The sequence below is a fragment of the Anguilla rostrata genome, chromosome 8 (genome assembly GCF_018555375.3).
Source record: "Anguilla rostrata isolate EN2019 chromosome 8, ASM1855537v3, whole genome shotgun sequence".
Lineage (NCBI taxonomy): Eukaryota > Metazoa > Chordata > Actinopteri > Anguilliformes > Anguillidae > Anguilla > Anguilla rostrata.
The window spans coordinates 33,689,299-33,709,610 of NC_057940.1; the positions used below are offsets into that span (position 1 = coordinate 33,689,299).

The 20,312-nt window shown below is 46.1% G+C and overlaps 1 protein-coding gene across 1 annotated transcript in view; it reads left to right on the top strand.

Annotated features, from left to right (window-relative positions):
* lpcat1 (lysophosphatidylcholine acyltransferase 1) overlaps window positions 1-20,312 on the top strand; it is a 45,111-nt gene that overhangs the window by 12,744 nt on the left and 12,055 nt on the right. The window contains exons 2-6 of the mRNA XM_064347805.1: window positions 7,351-7,490; window positions 9,791-10,005; window positions 13,010-13,122; window positions 14,197-14,257; window positions 19,844-19,902. Of these exons, the coding sequence (XP_064203875.1) occupies window positions 7,351-7,490; window positions 9,791-10,005; window positions 13,010-13,122; window positions 14,197-14,257; window positions 19,844-19,902 (588 nt within the window). The remainder of the gene's footprint in view (window positions 1-7,350; window positions 7,491-9,790; window positions 10,006-13,009; window positions 13,123-14,196; window positions 14,258-19,843; window positions 19,903-20,312) is intronic.

Below are 20,312 nucleotides of genomic sequence, written 5' to 3' on the forward strand. Positions count from 1 at the left end.
GACGGAGGCGTTTGACTTGCAAATTCAGAGCAGGGGTTTCTGAGCCTTCCACGTGAGCCACAGAGCTGCAGGATCGAGCGTTTCGGGTCTGCTGGTGGTTCTTTGTTGAAGATTTCCAGCGTGAACATCATGGCGTGCTGCTGAGGGACGAAGTTTCAGTCCAATTTCATTTTAACATCATGTATTGCAGTGCATTTCCTTTTCTGAACCTGGTCTGACTGCGCTTGCACTGTGTTGAACCTGGGCAGGCTGCGCTTGCACTGTGTTTGGGTGGGGTGGTGTTAATCGCTGGGGCGTGCGTAAGAGGGTTGATTCAGCAGCATCTGCTGTTTAATCCCTGCGCTGGCGCCATTTGCATAATCTGGTTACTCCCAGACTGTCGTGTCTTGTCCAGGCGGTGACACATGCTCACGCGGGATCTGTCGTGTCCTCCGCGGGGGACGCGGCCTCCACGCTGCTCAGCTCGTACGCGCCTGAGACGCGTCGAACATCATGCAGCGGCGGCGGCGGCCTGTGAGCGTCCGGGGCCCTTTTGTGTGAACGTCAGCCGGTCGTCAACAAGAGGCGTCCGGGGCGTCGGCGTCAACACCTAGGAATTCCCGCTGCGCTAACGTAGCCGCCCGCCGGCCCGCGTCCGAGCGCCGTCCGTGTCTGACATTCCGATCCTCCTCCCGGCACCCGGAGGCTTCGCACGTCATCGGCCGGGACACGCGGAGCGCATTCCTGAAAAATGGGTCACCTGCGTGCTAAAAAGCAGGGTACGACTGAACCCCCGCCCCCCCGCCTTTAACAGCACGCCGTCGAGATCATTTCCTTTCGCCGTTACAGGAGGGAATATAAAAAACCCCCGAAACATTAGAATGCAAAGTCCAGCGGTGATGCGTATTAAGGCAGAATGGCACGGGCAGAGAGGCGGGCAGCTTGAGGGGTTTTCAGCGTAGGTGCAGCCCATCCATCACGGGGGCTCGGCTGCGCCGGGGCCGGGCCCGGAATGCGCGCCCCATCAATCACGCGGATCACCCCCGGGTTGAGTCCGCCGCCCCGCCGCATTGTGAGCTGCGGCTGCGGCGCGCGGGAGCCGCCGCAGAGCCTCGCCGCCGTCCCAGTCTCCGTCAGAGCCGCGACCCGCGCGTAAAGGGACGCCGCGGTCGAGTGTTTACACACCACAGAGCGCGAGGGCGACCTGTCAGACCGTGACGCACGCGTCGGGGGGGGCGGGGCTTCCACACGACCGGAGCCTTCGCGCTCCTCCGCAGACCGTGCTGGTGTAGCGGCATGTTCGGGGAATTCCAACTGAGATATTGTGGTTGCAGCATTGGCCAATCGCTTTATTGGAATGTGCTTTAACCACAGGATTCGTGAAGAACTGGGTGTTAAGTTAATGTAAACTAAAACACTAAAGAGAACTACTGCTTTATGTTTATTTAAAAATCTGGTTCTTCATGAATGCTGCATTTTTATGCCCATTCTAGTTAGGCATAATTGAATTTCTAATTTTGGTACAATGACATTATATTTTAGGCATTTGGCTGCCACTTTGGCTGAAAAGACCTTCATTAATCTCTACCATCCCAAGTAGTGATTAATGAAGTGCAGTAGTCAGGCCATAACATCCTAGAAGGTAATCCTTTGATACGAGTATTAACACACGGAACGGAAGGTAGAGAAAAGATTTGTTTTTTTGGGATATGGGAATTTAGGGCAGACTGAGGGGGAAGATGTGGAAGAGGGGAATGGGATTCTGGGTTGAGAATGGGGGAGGTATTTCCTGAACAGATGGGTCTTCAGGTTACACCGGAAGCTGGGGAGGGACTCCGCTGCCCTGACTGAGATGGGCAGGACGTTCCTCCGTTGGGGAGCCAGTAGAGAAGAGCGATGACCAGGCTGCCGCGGGAGGGGAGGGGAGCGCTAGGCACCCGGGGGCAGCAGAGTGTAGAGTGTAGGGCTGGACCACGGCCTGGAGGTGTGGAGGTGCAGCTCCTTCAGTAGCCTTACGCCGTTTAGCATTTAGCAGATGCTCATATTGCTGATATCCAGAACAACTCACGCAGCTATGTATTCTTTACATACAATCCATTTATACTGCTGGATATTTACTGAAGCAATTCAGGTTAAGTACCTCGCTCAGCGGTACAACAACATTGTGTGGGAGTCAGACTTTTAAGCTCAGGGTTGCAGTTTAATTCTCTGACCATTTGCGCTACATTGTTAGCCTCCACTAGCCTCCACTCCTGCTAGCTCTTTGTTATTGTTGGGCGATGCTGCATTTAATTCTGGTAGCAATTCGGAATGTATGCAGTTCTGGTAGCACATTCATTTGTTTTTAAAAGGTAAAAAGTCGCTTTGTTTCATTTCCTCATATTTCCCAAAGTATGTCACTTATGTGGTCGTTGATGTGCAGTTATTTTCAGTATTGTTTTCCACTGGTCATCAGAATCAGGCCCTTGTTGGAGGACCCCTGCTGCCTCAGGAGGGCCTTATTCAGGAGCTTACATGAAACATACCATATAGCCTAACAAAAAATGAACGAGTGAGTGAATGAATGAATGAATATGTTGGTTTCTTGCTGTTTGGGGCAGGGTGGTACAGATAGAATGTGCTTCAGAATATTTTCTTTTGCATTGTTGTGCAAATTGTTGCCATGTTCTACGGTATTGGGCATGTCTTCGAAACATTAGATCGTTTGGCCACTAAGAGCCGTTTCTGTCCAATTGTGCCTGGCTTTGTGAGAATGAGGTCACGCCCTGACACTGGAGAATTCCCAGTTTCAGGTTGAAGTGAAACAAAGAGGGCCTCTCCCTCTCCGTCTCCCTCTCTCAGGTGAAAATGCGTGCGCGTCGTGTGTAAACAAATCCATCACCTCTTCCGTCTCTCTCTCTCTCTCTCTCTCTCTCTCTCCCTCTCCCCCCATCTCTGTCCTCCTCCCCTCGTCCGTCTCCTCCTCGCCAGCGGAGCGGCAGTCAGGTGGTCCGCTCCCGGGGGGGACACCGCTCCCCTGCTCCAGCCAGCTCCGGGAATCGTTTAATCTTCCTGTCAGCGGCAGGCGGAGGCGCGGACGGCCGAGCCAGATAGACGAATAAACAGGATGGGCCGTGTTTGCGGCTCCGTTGCCAGTCAGATCCAGCCTCTCTGCGCTTTGATATCAAACGGGCTCTTCCTGATATGAGCTTGGAACAAAGCCAGGGAGACACAAAAAAAACTGAATATTCACACTGCAGGAAGGTTTCACCAATTTATCCAGGGAGCTGTAAGGTGATGTTCAGAGGGATTGGTTGGCCGGCGTCAGGTAGATCAAATCAGACGGCGCCCTAACCTCTTGCGGCTTCTTGTCCCTATAGGAAGGTAGCAGTCATTTGTTTCCTGGGAATTGAAAAGAAACAGTGCATTGAAATTGGCAGCTGTTTACCTAGCTTTAAAAGGTCTTGATTTTGCATGCGCGTGATTTCCCCGGGGAAAGCGAATGAATTAAACTTGAGGACTGTGTTCATGTGGGGCAGAGCTTTTCACTGCCATCCGTCCCAACATGCGAGGCGTTTGTAACCAGATCAGCACTGCATTAACATATGCTTCAGTTTGACCCTGGGGGATTACTAGAATCACTCACTCACTCTCCCCCTCCTCTCTCTCTTTCTCTCTATTTATTTATATCTATATATATATATATATATATCTCTCACACACACACACACACTCATACACTTGTTCACTCACTCTCTTGTACAGACACACACACGCATATGCACTCTCTTTTTTTCTCTCCCTCCCCTCTTTCCTTCTATGTCTGGTAATGTCAAAAGGCCTGCTTAATTATTCTCTACATTATTACATTACGACTGCTTCCTCACAGTGCGGAATGATGTATCGCAGTATTAGGTCCATTCCATTGCTGTGTCGTCCTCCATCAGTTCACCACTCCGTCTTTGCAGAGAGCCAGTTAGTTTCCCTTTTCATTTTTTTTCCAGTTGTGGCACTGGAGGCTCCAGCGTCCGCTTGTGCATGAAGCACTGCAGTTGAAGCGCGTGCACTTCTTCACCTCACTCACCTGTCAGCCTGTCCGTTTCACGGCCTACAGGTCACATGGCACTGCAGGAGAGAGTTATCGATCGGATGTCAGTAGCGTTGATTGGAGATTGATTGTCACCTCCCGCTTATGATAACTGGTGTCTCGTTGGGAAGAACCAGTGTAGCAATAACCCGAGGAACCATGGGTGACATAAACCAAGAACCATCTGTGTCTGGTTCTATTCTAAAATGAAAATACTAAGTGTGCACTGTGCAATGTTGAAATCTGTGGTATTTGGGGAAATTAAGAATAAAGTTTACTCGATGGCTCAGTTTGGTTCCGTGGCAGACGAGTGAGTGTTTCAGTGGTTTCTCTCAGCAGCTCTCAGGCTGCAGATACAGGCTTCTAGCAGCAGGCCTGCCCACATGGGCAGGACAAGAGCTCTGTGGAGGCGCTTCTGTCCCAGCGCCACACGGGAGGATTTGGGAATTCGGGAAGCCAAGCCGCCTCTCTCTTAAATATTCCACAGCCATCGCATGTCAGAGTTAGTCGCACTTCTGTTCCTCGTTGGAAATTTCAGGGGAGTGCAGTGACACAGCTGGCTCACAGTAAATACTGATAAAGTCACACATTTAAATTGCCGTCAGAGTAAGCCCAAAAACCCTGTTTTCGTGAAATGGAACTAACCAAACAGCATTAATAATTCATTATTTACTGACTGACTTGGGAACTTTTATTCAAAGAAGCAGGTCTTCAATAAGGCTGTTTCCATACAGAAGTGTGTGTGTGTGTGTGTGTGTTGGAGAGCGAATGAGAAGCGAGAGGGAGTGTGGGTAGCTGTGGGTGTAAACACATATGCGTGCATACACATAACCCACATATTAAATGTAATTATAAATATGTGCCTGTTCAGTAACCACATTCATTTTCACACTTCTGACTCCAGTGCTGCAGAACTGCACAGCAGAGGCAAAAACAGCCTGATTGGTTGCTGCTGCCTTGTGTTTGATGATATTTACACAGTGAGAGTTTTCTGTCACGCGCCAGTGTGTGAGGCCACCCAGCTCTTCACTGGCATCTCTGAATGACAGGCCTTGTGATGTCACTGCTGGTGTTTGTGATATATGGGTGTGGGATGCCCTTAGTTTATAAACATTGCCGTTGGGAAACTAGAGATCCTGTTGCGCATACCGCCCCACAAGTACCTGCATTTCATATCGATGTCAGGACTAACTATAAATAATCTTTCTGTAAGAGTTACACAGTTTAACACGTGTTCAGATGCCTTGAGGGTTTTGAGAGTCTTTAACATCGCTGTTATTAAGGATAAACTACCTGGGGTAATGCTCTTCTTGTCCTTCCTGTTTCTCCTGCTCAATTTGTGGCATATTTCAGCAACAGAACATAAGGGGACCCTTGGGGGTGGGAAGGAAATGGCCACACTGGTCTGGTTTTTTTATTTATTTAAATATTTACGCGCTGAAATATATTCAGTGTCATCCATGTATTTGCAGTTTAATGGAGTATGCTCCATTTCTATGAGGAATAATCCAGTGGCAAAGCTTATAGATTTTTGGTGATCAGCCTAGTGTAAATAGCATATAACTCCTCTCTGTACCCATATAGGCTAGGTGTTTCTGGGTGTTTGTGCAGGGCCAGACGTGACTCAGGAAATGGAACTGTCAGTTCTGGCCTTTACGATGTGACATCATTTGTTTATTTTTTTTTTTTTTGCATAAATCAAGATCTCCTTAGATTAGTAATCTCTAGTTAAGTACTCTTCAAAGAAAAGGAAACGATTTCTTTGAAATGTGTAAACGGATTAGACCTGCTGGCACACCAAGCTCAGTGAGGCTTATCGTTGTGCTTTTTTCCAGTGGTCTTGTCAGGACCTCAGTATTTTAAATATTTGTGAAAAATTGCTCTTAAAGTAATGATGTTTTTTCCTCAATGGAAAAATGATTCATCTGTTCATTGCACTGTAGAAGTCTATTTTTTGCTGGGTGAGCTTTTTGTTGAAACGTGGCCAAGTCCTACTGTTTGTCTGCTAGGCAGATGATCATTCCGAAAAGACTTGTTCGTTTACTGTGTGCACAGACAGTGGTCGTGCTAGCCCTTGGAATGCTGCGTCTTTGGAACGTGGGATATTTCAAAATCTGTGTTCATCCTAATTCACTTGCTTGTACAAATAATTTGAGACTGGAAATTCTGGTAAAATAAAACAGACATCTGGCAACCCTAGTTGGATAGCCAGTGGTAATGTTACTTACAGGTCCAACAGAAAACAAGCCAACTCCGTGTCGCTTGTCATACTTTTGGCCAACTTTAGCTGATGCCACCGAGGAAAAACAATTCCAAGGTTAGCTAGTTCTTGAATGAGCCGTCGGCTTGTCTCTTAGCTTTGTTTTATCTGAGCCATTACAGCGGCTAGCTAGCTAGCAACAAATACTCCACTGCTCTGTAGCCACACCCACCCCTCCCCATGCAGAGAAGAGCACTATGCCCTGAAAAGTCCCAAACACATTTCAGAATAATAAATACAGGTAAAGGTGGATGGATGTTTGGACGTGCGTAAAGACAGAGATTGCCTGTGCATCATAGATATGTCTTAGCATGGTTATTTTTTATCGTTGTAAAAATCCTGCGTAGTATGCCGTTAAACCTAGAAACATGTCAGGCTTGGTTACCACTAACAAGGAAATCAAACTTGCCAATGTGTTTGACTTGAGAGTGACTCATCTAAGATGAGGCTGTTCCTATGATCCTTTCAGACGCTAGCCATAACAGATCAACAGGTTGTTACTTTGAGCAACAGTTAATATTGACCGAGAGCACAATACAAGTTTATGTACTAGGCCGTTAAACAAGATTATTGCTGTTTAGGCCTAAGGCCCTTTTGAGCATTGTTATTTTGGCATATTTAAAATTTGCAAAGATGCCAATTCAACCTTTTGACTGAAAACGTTGATGCGGTAGGTATGTGGACTGCGGCCATGTCAGTGTGTTATGAGTGAACTTCTATAAGATGCAAAGATTGCTCCTCATTGATACTTGGCACACATCTCTTTTTTTCATGTTTTTCATTGCTTCTTTAACATTTCTATTGTTTGTTTTCTAGAGAATCTTGATCTTTTACATTGTTTACTGCTGGTTCTAACCTGACCGTAGTGTATCTTACCTTATGTTGCATTATTATGTGTACAAGTGTACCTGCTCTATGTTTTTGTAAGCCTGGCCTCAGAATATAGACTTAAATCGTATGGTACTGGGTTTTATGACTCCGCTGCCCGGGGGTCCATGAAAGAGCCGAGTTCATCTTCATCGTGTTCCTCTGTCGGTTTTTGCAGATTGCCGTCATGTCCGTGACGCTCTTCCCCATCCGCCTTTTCTTCGCTGCGTTTATGATGCTGCTGGCCTGGCCCTTCGCCTTCGTGGCCACCGTGGGGCGCTCCGACCAGGTCGTGGAGCCACTCTGCTGGTGGAGAAGGTGAGTTTTATTTCAAAAATGAATAATGGCATCATTAAAATGGTTGCATAGTTACCATGCCTTTAATCTGATCTCAAAATGATTTATACTGGTGGGATGAAATTCACTTTGACCGCCTTTTGTGTAGCACCCTCATGGGTGGGGCATGAAAGCCATTTTGTTTCAGTAAGCCACTTATTAAGCTAAATGCTGGGGGTGTCGGGTGATTATGTGGTCACATAATTTTACCAGGGTGCTGGGCAGCTCCTTGAAATGAGTCGATTTGTTTTAAATGCTGATGAATTTATAATGAAAACTCAAGATGACATCTCATAGAGCCACTGTCCCAGTCAGCACACATGTTTTCCTCTGTGGTCCATTGGGTGGACATTTCCTACAGACACCAAATGAGGCCAGCGGGTCTCTGACCCAAGTACTAGGAAAACCCGACCCGCTAAGCTACAGTCCTCAGACTAGAGAGTTTATTTCAAGATGCCTGACATTGTAAGGCGTACAGACAGGTCACCAAGCCCATTTGAAATCAATGTGATGTGCGTTGGCAGGCAACCTGGCAGAAGAAACACACAGTACACACCCTAAAACGTCCAAGCTCAGCCTGGAGTGCTGAAAACAAGTCTTCACTGAGCCAGTTTAGCTTCCCTCCCCAGTTCTGAGAATACTGCCTTTTTAAACCAAGCAGTAAAACCTGTTGTGTTTCGCTCCTCTAGAGCTGATTGGCCCATCTTACATTTGCATGTTCAAACCGACGAGGACCCAGTTCTCAGCCATAGCGTTTACCTGAGACCCAGCACTGGGTCTTATACAAATGAACTGTGGTAGAAATGTTTCATTCACCATTTCATAGGGGTGTCGTAGAACTATTACCATTACGTTTGCATAGCCTTTAGAATTATTGGCTATATGTAATGCTCTTTCATCAATCATCTTAAGTGATTATGGATTTTGTAGCATGTGTTTGTAGAATGAAAGAAAAACAGCATGGTCATCTTGAAATTCTTACCGGTTTTGGTTGAGCCTCATAGGCTGAGGATGTTAGCAGAGTTTTTCTCTTGGTAGCTCACATTTTCTTTCCCATATAATTTTCCTTTTTTTTGCTGCGCTGATGATCCCATCATGAATAAGAATGAAGGAATATGTGATCAAAGCCCTCACACGTATTACAACGTACAAATGGCTATTGTTGCTTTTGTCAGTTTTTAGCAGCACACAATAAGGAAAGTCCCCAACTTCCTGAACTGAATTTACCATACGAAGTTTTTGGTTTCAAATTTCAGGCTGACAGTGGGAAATGAAACAAACTCTCCCAGCAGAGAGATGTAACGTTGCTGTGACGTTTCAGAAGGGTTATCAGTGTCTTTGCCAGTGACAACATGACCCCCCCCCCACCAGTAATCTCATCCTTTCATCCTTTTTTGTTCACAATTCTATTCACCTGTCGCTCTGCTGTCATCTGATGCTATGGCTCTGCTGCTTTTTATAAGCACTGCCAGCAACCGAATGAGCACGTAGCGAGCCACAGACCAGCAGGAGGCCTTTGCAGTGGCTTGAAAACCTCCTTTTTGGCATGCACACACACACACACACACACACACTCACACTCTCATACACACACATACCACACACACATACCACACACACACACACACACACACACACACACTCACACTCTCATACACGCACATACCACACACACTCACACTCTCATACACGCACATACCACACACACACACACACACACTCTCTCCACACACTATACCACTCAAGCCCGGAGACAGCCAAAACCACCGTCCCTGAGGTATTCCCTCGGGCTCGGTCTAAACGGAGGGCCCAGCACCAGATCTGCAAGGCCTTTGCTGCCCTTGTGTCCTGTTCACACCACAAGACCACACCCACCATCTGTCACCAGGTGCACCGTCGATGCTATCAGATTACTCATGTCATTCTGAGTGTGAGTGAGAGAGTGAGGGATGGGGGGTGGGGGTGGGGCAGCATGCTGAAACAGACACCTGGGTACACCCCAGCGATCAGGCACAGTTCCCGGAAACGAACCAGTTTGGCAGTGTGTTCACATGCATTTCTGACACTGCATGCATATTGTGTGTAAACAAATGCATTGTCCCATTCATCTTGCTCTCTGTCTCCACATCTTTACCTCTCCCTTTCATTTTTCTACCTTTCTGTCTCTTAATCCTTTCTGTCTTTCCCTCACTCACTCACTCATCTTCCTTTCCCATGTCTCTCTCAATCTTCCACTCTTTCTCCCCCTCTCTCTTAAATCTCCTGCTCTCTCTCGCCCCCAGGTTGGTGGACCTGGCGCTCAAAGCGATAATGCGGGCGATGTGGTTCGCTGGCGGCTTCCACTGGGTCACGGTGAAGGGGCGGCAGGCCCCGCCCAGCGAGGCGCCCATCCTCACCCTGGCGCCGCACTCCTCCTACTTCGACGCCATTCCCGTCACCATGACCATGGCGTCCATCGTAATGAAGGCGGAGAGCAAGGATATTCCAGTCTGGGGCAGTGAGTCTCTCTCTCTATCCAGTGTGTCTCATCTCTGCTCATTAATGTGGGCTCCAATAGAGCCCCAGCCACACAGAGAATAATAGATATAGCGTTAGCTACATTTAGGTAGCAGCTTTTACATACTACACAGCCCAGCTAATGTAAACACAGGTCCCTGTCTGTAAGACTGTAAATATGGAAATTGCTCAAGTTAAGAAGAAAACTGGTCACACCACTATAAAAACCCAAATAAGTCAAATTGAGTCGAATTCTGAGGAATATTATGCAGTATTTCAGTGATTTACAGTAAAGGCACTTTTCACAAATCTCTATATGCTATGCATGACTGAGAGTGCTTCCAAAATTTAAAATGAATCGGCAGGTGATCTGTAAACAATGGGGCCCATTCAGGTGGCATATCGGTTGCGCTCAGCGCAGTGTCGGGTCCTGTCGTTTGTACCAGAGCGCGCACCTGGAGGTGCAGCCTTATTGGCCATCCAAGGGCGTCCCTCGCCTCGCTGAGCGGTCGCAGCGACCGCAGCCGGCTGAGGGATTATGGGTAACGGGGCCTGTCCGCACGCATTTCTGATTTCACTTCCGCAGTGGGATCAGCTCATGATTACGTATGGGCATTCCTAGTTTGTGGATTAAAAAAAATATATATATATACGAAAGGGAGCAACCCAGATGAAACAAGGACACCGCCTGTTTGTTGTTATGTGAAGTGAGGCTTGACATTAAATTCCCGTGTAGCTCTCCACACAAACCGCCATGAGCAGTCAGTGGCTGTAGTTAGTTGTACTCGGTGGGGTTGTTAGCGAACAGTACATCCTTACGGTGCATAATATATTTTCTGTCGTTGTTTGGGTTGGAAAATGATCTGTTAGTATTATTATGCTTTTTCTGAGACCTCTTCCCACCTAAAAACAGCGCCTTTAAAACTTCCTACCTTTAAAAATTTTCAGAACGAAGCCAAATGAGGCTTTTGCTGTCAGTGGTACAGTTTTAAAATATATATATATTTTCTTTAAATAAAAACCCTGATAAAATGTTTCTATGGTGTGGAAGGCATGTCAGCAGGACCACCAGGATTTTAGATATTTAGAATGTAGTCTTAATTGGGGTCAGATTTTATGTTTTATTTTGGGTGAAATCAGTTATGCATTTTGGCTGATACCACACCGGACATTCGCTTCTTGTCTATGACAATTTCCAATATCCAAGTTATATAAAATAAAAATGAAAATAAGACAGTTTTTTTTGTGTCAAGGTTACAGAAATGCAGACGTTTGGTGGCTCGATGATATAGTAATCCCCCATGAGAAAAATGAATGTCATTCCTGTACCCATTTTAATATAGATTATGCATTAGCCTGCTTCTACTCATTTAGGTTTTTTAACACAGGAAGTGGTTTAAACGATATGCCTGCATGAAGGGTAGATTTCAGCATTCATGCAACATTTTGTATGATAACGTCTCTGCCTGGTGGCGGATGTGAAATGCAACTTGGTCAAGGTACATGTGTGACCTCATTCTCTGAATACTGCAATGTGAAATGAGTCAGAAGATGCACTGTCTTGCTTTCACCGTCGAACAAACCAGCAAGATAAAATTGAGCTGTGTTAGAAGATTCATTCTCATAGTTCTGTTGCCGTGTTCTTCTGTTGTAATTCAACTGTTCAGGTATGCAAAATAGAATATCAGCCAACAGGTCATGGCTTTGCTAAAGATTGAATGCTATTTAAAACCATAGGAATGTTATGAAGCAACCATGGTTATCTGTGCAACCAGCTGTGTGAATCCAGGTTTCATGCATGATTTGCATTTCAACTTGATTCCACTTCATATGAATCAAAGATTATAATGGTTGATAAGAATGTCCAGGGTTTACAAGTCTGTACAAATGCACACGTAGCTCCATTTGCTAGATTCAAATGATATTACTCTGGATGAGGGTATTTTTGTATTTAGCCAATAATTGCACTGTACGCAATACAAAGGTAGCTTGGTGTTGAATTTCCTGAACTTTGTATTGTCTCAATAAGTGAATCATCGCACCTTTCATGAGCATTCATTGTTAGTCTCGTATTTCAAGATGGCACGAAGTTAGCTCCTGTGAGACTTGGAGTCATCTTTATGTCTAGCTCTTTGGTTTTGATTCATTGTGTGTGTTTGCAGGGAGAGATGGTGAATCTTTTAAGGAGCAATTACCATCTTAAATATAATAGCTTAATTATTCCGTTATTCATTGTCTTCTGGTAATGTTGGCTCCCTTTTACCTGCTCCAATTTGAAATACTTTCGTTTTTAATGGGACAGACTTTGTTTATGGTGCCTGCCAATGTTTAAAACTGGGGTTTACACATTGGTGGTCAGAAAGTTTCATTGTAGAATATTGCTGCATTTGATAGCATGTTTTAAGTCATTTTAATGAGTTTTTCCCCCCGTTTTTAACTAATGCTTTCATGCTAATTCAACAGACAGTCATCAGTTATTTGTCAGACCTTTCACATTTGGAAGTGTGTGATGAGCGATTCATTTTGCATACAGTATTAAAATGCTTTTTAAATACAAAATTTTAATTTTACAAAAGTTCATTTTAAAGAAATGAGGCAAAATTCAACACCTCCTTAGAAAATACTAATTAAATTATATACATGTATACTATGTGTGTGTAAAATTGAATTATTATTTTCTATGAAGGTATTGAATTTGTGCTTTGCTGTGTTGGTCTCACAGTAAAGGTGTGATATAGTTTCGCTGTGCCAACATGCATTTAGGAAGGCAGGTGTACCTGTTTGCCTGCAGGCTGTTTCCCTGGGGAATAGCCACACTAAATTGCAGAAAGGGCTGTATGCTTTGAAGTCTAGTCTAATAAATGTGGCTAAATTTAACCTGCACCCTTACCACTGGGCTTCTGTGGGCCTTTTCTGTGAGGCTTTGAGTGCCGCACAGTGCTGTAAAGAGGACCTTTTTTTTTGGGCGGTCTGATGCAGCCACACCTCTCTTTGCTGTCTTTCAGCCCTGATCAAGTTCATCCGGCCCGTGTTTGTCTCGCGGTCGGACCAGGACTCCCGCAGGAAGACCGTGGAGGAGATCAAGAGGCGGGCTCATTCGGGAGGGGAGTGGCCACAGGTAGAAATGGCACCTCTGCATGGAGAGCTACACAAGTTAGCCTGTGCGCTAGGTGTTGTTGATCTTTTACTATATACACAGGGACACAAGTTAGCCTGTGCGCTAGGTGTAGTTGATCTTTACTATACACACAGTGACACAAGTTAGCCTGTGGGCCAGGTGTTGTTGATCTTTGCTATACACACAGGGACACAAGTTAGCCTGTGCGCTAGGTGTTGTTGATCTTTACTATATACACAGGGACCGAAGTTAGCCTGTGCGTTATGTGTTGTTGATCTTTACTATACACACAGTGACACAAGTTAGCCTGTGGGCCAGGTGTTGTTGATCTTTACTATACACATAAGTTAGCCTGTGCTAGAGGTAGCTGATCATTCCTCTGAAAAAGACAAGTTAGCCTGTATGATTTTAAAAAGTTATTATAGTTCTAAACTTGCAAGGACACAAGCTAGCCTCTTGTGATTGATCACAAAAATATGTTTTGCACTGCACTCACAATTGCCCCATGTTCTGGAAGAAGCTGATACTGTATTAGCTTTGAATGCACAAAGTTGTGAGTTGGATCAACAACGATGATAGACATCAACTAATGGTGAGGGAGAGAGCTTGAGCCTCGATGATAAAAACTAGCTTTCACTGTAAAGCCGTATTATCTGAGTGGTTGAGGTAAGATGGCTTATCTATACAAGCTGTGTCAGAGCCATAATTCAAGTGCTCAAAGCTCCACATCTAAGTCTGTTCCTCCCATTCCTCACTGATGTTGTGATTGCAAAAACTTTCATTTTCTACTGTTGCGGTACTCTGATCTGAGTTTCCGAACAACATTATGCGCATGCATCTGAAAAAATCAGGGGATTCTTCTCTGGGCAATAGAGATACATATCAGTACTCACAGAGAAACGATGGATGCAAACACAGTCGTTAGTTGCAGCACAACAAATAAACACAGCACTAGGCAAAAGGCCACAAGCTAATGGGAAAAAAAAACCGTGTTTCTTTGTCGTAGCTTGTCAGCGATACACCACACACCGGTGAGAAATGCACCCAAAATGTTGACTGTATTGTTCTTCGCAGATAATGATATTCCCAGAGGGGACGTGCACCAACAGATCCTGTCTGATCACATTTAAGCCTGGTATGTATCTCCTGCGAACTTTCTGCTGACGGGGCGTGCTCCCAGAGCAGACAGAATCATGGCTGCCCTCCGAGCTGAACTGAGGCAGAAACAGGATGTGTGTATACAGAGAGAGAGAGTGGGGGAGTCTGTGTGTGGGTATTTGCATGTGTTTGTGCCCGGGGGTTGTTTCCTGCCCCACCGCCCACACGCACGCGGGCCAGTATCTGGGGGGAACGTCTCTGGACTCTAGAACAGAACGACGCGGTGACTGTCGTTCAGTCAGACCCTCCTCGGGTTCACCGCGGGGTCACGGGCTCTACCCTGTCCATCTGATCTGCGCCCCGCCCCTCTCCCCTCGTTGTCGCTGCTCTGCGCGATTGTGATCGCTTCCTCTGCTCGCAGCTTCTGGAACGGCTCCCAGCCAAAGTGGAAAAATCAATCCCTCTCCTACTTCTGGGCTCTTGTCCTCTGAGCTGGATTTGTATACTGCGTTATGGAAAAGAAAAAAAAAAAAAAAAGTGGCTTGGGTGGTTCTTCTGATAGGCACTGGTTGGATTTGTCCTGTTGCTAATGTGTAGTAATTAGCCTTGCTTGTCCATTCTGCTCATGATGGCTTAGCAGTTCAGTGGGGCTGTTTGTTAAATGGTACAAAAGTGGCTCGACAAGCATTTTAAGATTGCAGATACACAGAGTGTAAGTACATTGAATTGGGCTAGCTTTATAAATAGCATTTAGGCATATGGCCTGGCCTCCCTGGTGGTGTACCCAGCTAAAGGGCTGCTTCTAGGTGAGCGATGCACCACATGGTCTTGGATCGAATCTTGAACATGGCTGCGCTGCCTGGCATCGACTGTAATCGCTCTGCACCCTGCTTGGCCAGCTGTGTAGGACACCCAGTCCTCTGAGTGCAGACTGTGAGCTTTTGTGGTTTTGGAGGATGCACGTACTTGCTGGAGGATGTTGCAGCAATGAGATGATGCTGGAGTTACATTCAAAAATAGGGAACTGTAGTCGTCAACTCCAGTCCCATCGCAGTAGTCCGTTTTATGTTGAAAGTACAATAAATAGGAAAGACAGAAAGTGGGGATTAAAAATGTTTTCAAATATGATTCAGTTGCCATTTAAACAAGTGTTTTCTTCTTTTTTTTTTCTGAGAGGCACTATAATGAAACCTGTCCTCTAATCCCATACTAAATAGTGACAGTTCTATTTTGCATCTCAGCGTGTGGAGCGTCTGCACGCACTGCTGCAGATTCTCTGTCTTGCCCACGGGCGTGTAGGTGACTGCGTGACAGGCCTGTCTCTTAAACGGGTTTCAGTCTGCGGCAGTGGCGGCGGCGGCGGCATTAATCCATTAATGACAGGCGGGGCTGCTCGTTTACGGATAAACCCCCGGTGTCGCGAAACGACTCTGAGCCCTGTTCAGCCGAGCAGCCGCAGACCTGCGGGACCCGGAGCAGGCATCTAGCGTTTGGGGGTCACGAACGGCACCCATGTGACACCCCTGGGACTCCTGCCCGCCAAGAACCTTCTAATAGAGGAAGAGGAAGGGAGGAATTGTATCCAGTGGCTTTTTCCCCCCCCCCAAATCTCAGGGTAATATTTTCTAGCCGTTGGTTATGTAATTGTCTTATACTGCGGAATGGAAGCCTGGCCCACGACTAGTCAGTCTGCAGGCAGTAATTTCGTTTGGTAGCTGATTTGCCTGCCAATGAGGAGCTGCGCTGAAGGTCATGCGGGATTTGGGAGCGCTCCGTTGCAGATATAGCGCGCATGGAAACCATCAGAGTCCTCGGGAGGCTCCCCGCTCTGTATTAGGAGAGGCTTTGGAAAGGGCTTTTTGGAACAAGCGCACCAGCTGCGCAGAGAGGCACCCAATTAACAGATACAATGAGAGCGCGCCGTAAACTCCAAAGAGGAAGGAGGAGCCTGGCTTTCATCTCGCAGTTCTGTCGTTTTTAGAGAAATGGGAAAAACGTGCTCCTTTTTTTTCTTTTTTTGACGACATGTTGGAGAAAGGGCAACACGGAGAGAACTTGAATGCTCTGGCGGGAGAGACGGTCATGCTTCCCAAATTAGGGTTGTAATGTGTGTTTGCTTTTCTTATTGTGTGCTCGTGCTGGAACCACAATGCTAATGACTTTGGGTGGGTACGCAAGCACTGCTTGCAGTTTTTCGAGTTGCATCATTTCCTTTGTTTATGAGCCCTTGGCATGCACTGTATTTGGCATGTGTCCACCAGAGATACCAGGCATCGGTGTTGTTGCTTTTTTCAATGACAGCATTCTCATTTTGTATTCTTTTACATTTGCATATCATTTAGCAGAAGCTGAGTGATTTGCAAAAGTTCTCTGAATTACAGTAAAAGTAAAAAAAAGACTCAGTACTACTGTTCATAACTACGCTCCGTTCAGTGATGCATTGTCTCATAATAGAGAACTCCAAATTTAGCTAGTGATTGGATGAAAAAAGAAGAGGAAGTTAGGTCACGGGCTAGATCGGTGTACTGTAAGGTGACCAAGGAGTCTGTGTGGTTCTAGGTCAACGTAGGGCTGTTACAAGAGTCAGACTCACCCACTGATGAGAGAGAAACCAGGCCAGGCTGGGAAGCTCCACAGCTAGGAGCCTCGCGTGGTGTAGGCAGCGTAATATGGAACACCATTGGATATAGTGACAGTGTGATTTATATCAGAAGTCATTTTAGTGCGGAGCCCCCACATGATTGAGCAGCCTGCTAAGATAATACTTTGGAGGGATAATGGAGAGCTCTTTGTGGCATTAAGAAGCCCTTTGTTCTCATCCAGCCAGCGCATAGATCACAGAGGCCTCTGGAGTCCTGCACTACGGAACCGCAAGGGCTTCTGTTTCCAAGAGGAGTGTGGGGAGATGCCAAGCCACTCGTGGCATTCCCTCTCACGGCAAAGTCGAAATGCAGTCCTCAGCATCCACATAATATCCACAGGACTTCCTCATTTTTACAGCGCGTGCAGCTTGGCATTAGGCTTCACAAGACAGGACCGACGGAGATTTGCGAAGCGTGTGTAAAACACGATTAAAGCCCGAGGTTGTCCAGTTCAGATGTTGATGCCTTTGGTTGAATGCTAACCTGGTCGGGTTATGAACAAGAGAAATGAGGCCTCAATTTTATGAACAGGACCGTGGAATGATTTCTTTTTAACGGTCTTGTTTTTAAATCCATTTTTGGGGTCATACACCTCATGTAGTCCATCTGAATTAATGGTGAAAGAAAATGTGGAGTTTCTTGTCAATAATATTCTCCTCGACCAAGCGGTTCGCTGTGGCTAATTCGGGCTGGTGCGGAAAAATTGGCTGATCGTCTGTTAATGGCGAACCACTCTAGGTGTGTTGGTCAGCTGTCTTATGTAAAACAGCCACTTTTGAAACTTGATATCTCTGCCATTCTACCAATCTCAGTATAATTTCAGTGGTGGACTGCAATCGCCACGGGCTCACCAAATTCAGATTTTGTTATAGCCATGTTACGCCATTACAGTGTTGTGGATTTCCCATGAAAAATTAACTTAAATTACTTTGCTTAATTGGTCAATTACATATGGACAAATATTTATGATTACATATATACAGGCCCCTATTTGTACATACTATATATGTATGTATATATTTACTTCTTAGCAGAGTCTTTTGTCCTGAGCAAGGTACAGTATATGAATGCATACATTTTTCAGCATATGTGTTCCCCTGTTTGAACCTACTAGTACCTTTGCATTGTCAGCGCAATGTTCTACCAACTGAGCCATAGGGGTAGTATTATGATGTAATGGTGTAGTAGTAAGTATGTGACCTGGAGTTATCAGTTGAAAATGAGATTCATTTCCTTAAGGGATTGTAGCAATATACTGTACGCTCTACACTCTGTAATATATACTCTAATGCAGGGTCTATTTATAAATCACACTAGTTTAAAAATTGTTTGCTATGTATGTACCTACAGTTTGTGGATAAGCTCTGCTGATAGGGTGATGCAAGATATGTGGTCCCAAATATAAAGCATGCGTTATAAAAGTGCAAAATCTGTAAATGTATTGCCTCTGGCTTTAATATACAAAATTGACTATGCACTGTGCAGAGCATTCCTCTAAGAGTATGAATAACCTTATTGAGAGAAGGCTTCAATCTTAATCAATCTGCCCAGTGGTGAGTGCATGTTGTCTGAAGTACAGTAGGCATATACAGGTCTGTAGCAGTTGTAACAGATTTGCGCTGATACACCTTGGTGGAGAGCAGGCTGATGTTAGGCCCAGTATCATGGACATTCTGATTAGCTTTCTTTGGTTTAAGGGCAAGCAGACATTTAGCCTTGCTCCTTTGCTTTCCATTACTCCAATTCAGTCCACCAACACAACCAGGGTAACGTTCTGCTAATTTAAAATAAATCTCATTATGCCACTTCCCCCCCTCTTTCCATCCCCTATTGATATTGATTGTACAGTTCTCAAAATTTACACAAATCTGCAGTTCAGTCGTGTGTGCAGTTTCGAATAGAACTTGAAGGGAATTCAGAAGCAGTAATTGTGGGTTGATACCTGCTGCTCTCACTGTTTGCGATTTGCTGGTCTCATGCAAATGGGATTCATCTGTGAAGTGCGAGGGAGGCAAGATCAGTGATAATACCTTTTCTGAGTCACATGTAATAGCAGCGACCTCTCCCATCAGATCTTGGTGTCAGGGCATGCAAAGCAGTTTCTTTAGCGGGCGATTTGGAAGAACCTGTTCACTGGAAGATTTGACTAAGGAGCTAGAAGAGTGAGCGTTTTTTCCTTTGCAATGGAACAGTGCACGCGTACGACCCGCACAATGGCTTCTGCAAACAGTGCGGGAGAACATGTTTGTGTCATTTTGTACTCGCGGGTGGTAGTTCATTGAGCTGTCTATCTCATAAGACTGACAAACCTTCTCTCACATTCGACTGTCTTAAAGATTATAGGGTAGCTAATTGTTGGGTGGTACCGTAAAACGCAAGCCGTAGATGATGGTATAAAAACTGTCCATTTATTAGTAGGAGAGAATGTGTTGGCCTGGGGGTAGTTTGTAATGGTAAGCACACACACTTATGTCTTTCCATTGCACAGTTGGCTCGTAACACAGACACATCTTCCCGTAAGTTTGAATGGAATAGACAAATTCAGGAAGGATAAGTACTTACACTTTATTGCACGTGTAATGTCTTCCTATTTAATATGTATGCCATTTTAGCTATTTTAATTGCCAGTGATATCATAGCATATTCTTAGCAACCACATGCCTTCATATGGGGTGTAGCTGCATTCATTTTAACCTCGTCTGTACGAAGCCTTTCATAGATCTCCAGTCCTGCAGTGAGTAGACTGATGGCTAACTGGGATGGTTACCGGTGATTTAAGGAGGCCAAAGGTGACCCAGGGAGGACGGCAGTGATGTGTGTGTGGGTGGGGGGGGGGGGGTGTGGAGTGGGGATTCATGGCTGTTCTCTCTGACTGTGTCTGTGTGTGTGTGTGTGTGTGTGTGTGTGTGTGTGTGTGTGTGTGTGTGTGGGGGGGGGGATTCATGGCTGTTCTCTCTGACTGCGTCTCTGTTCCTTCACAGGAGCCTTCATCCCTGCAGTGCCCGTGCAGCCCGTGGTGCTTCGCTACCCCAACGAAATGGTGAGCTTGCGCCCCCGGGCTCCCGTCGGGCGGACACGCGGGCACGGTTTTACACCCGGCCGAGGTGCCGTGTTAGGCGTGCTTCTTCCCCTGTATGTCCAGGTCCTCCTCTTCGGCGAGAACAGGCGTCGCTTCCTGACGCGTTGCGCAAGGTGTCTCCGGCCGCAGCGTTTGATTCTCCGGTCCTTCGCCGAGGCGTCATCGCCTCGATTCGCCGCACGGCGGGATGAATAATGCATCCCCGCCGCTTGAGTTTCACTTCCTAGAAACGCTGTGGAACGCGCAAGCTTCTCGCCAGCGCTGTCTGCGTTAGCGCCCTGGCCCGCTCTCTGTTACCGAGCCCATCCCGACAGTGTTACTGCAGGCGCGTCCCTGCCCTGACCCCGCTGTGGACGCTTCTGTTAGGACTC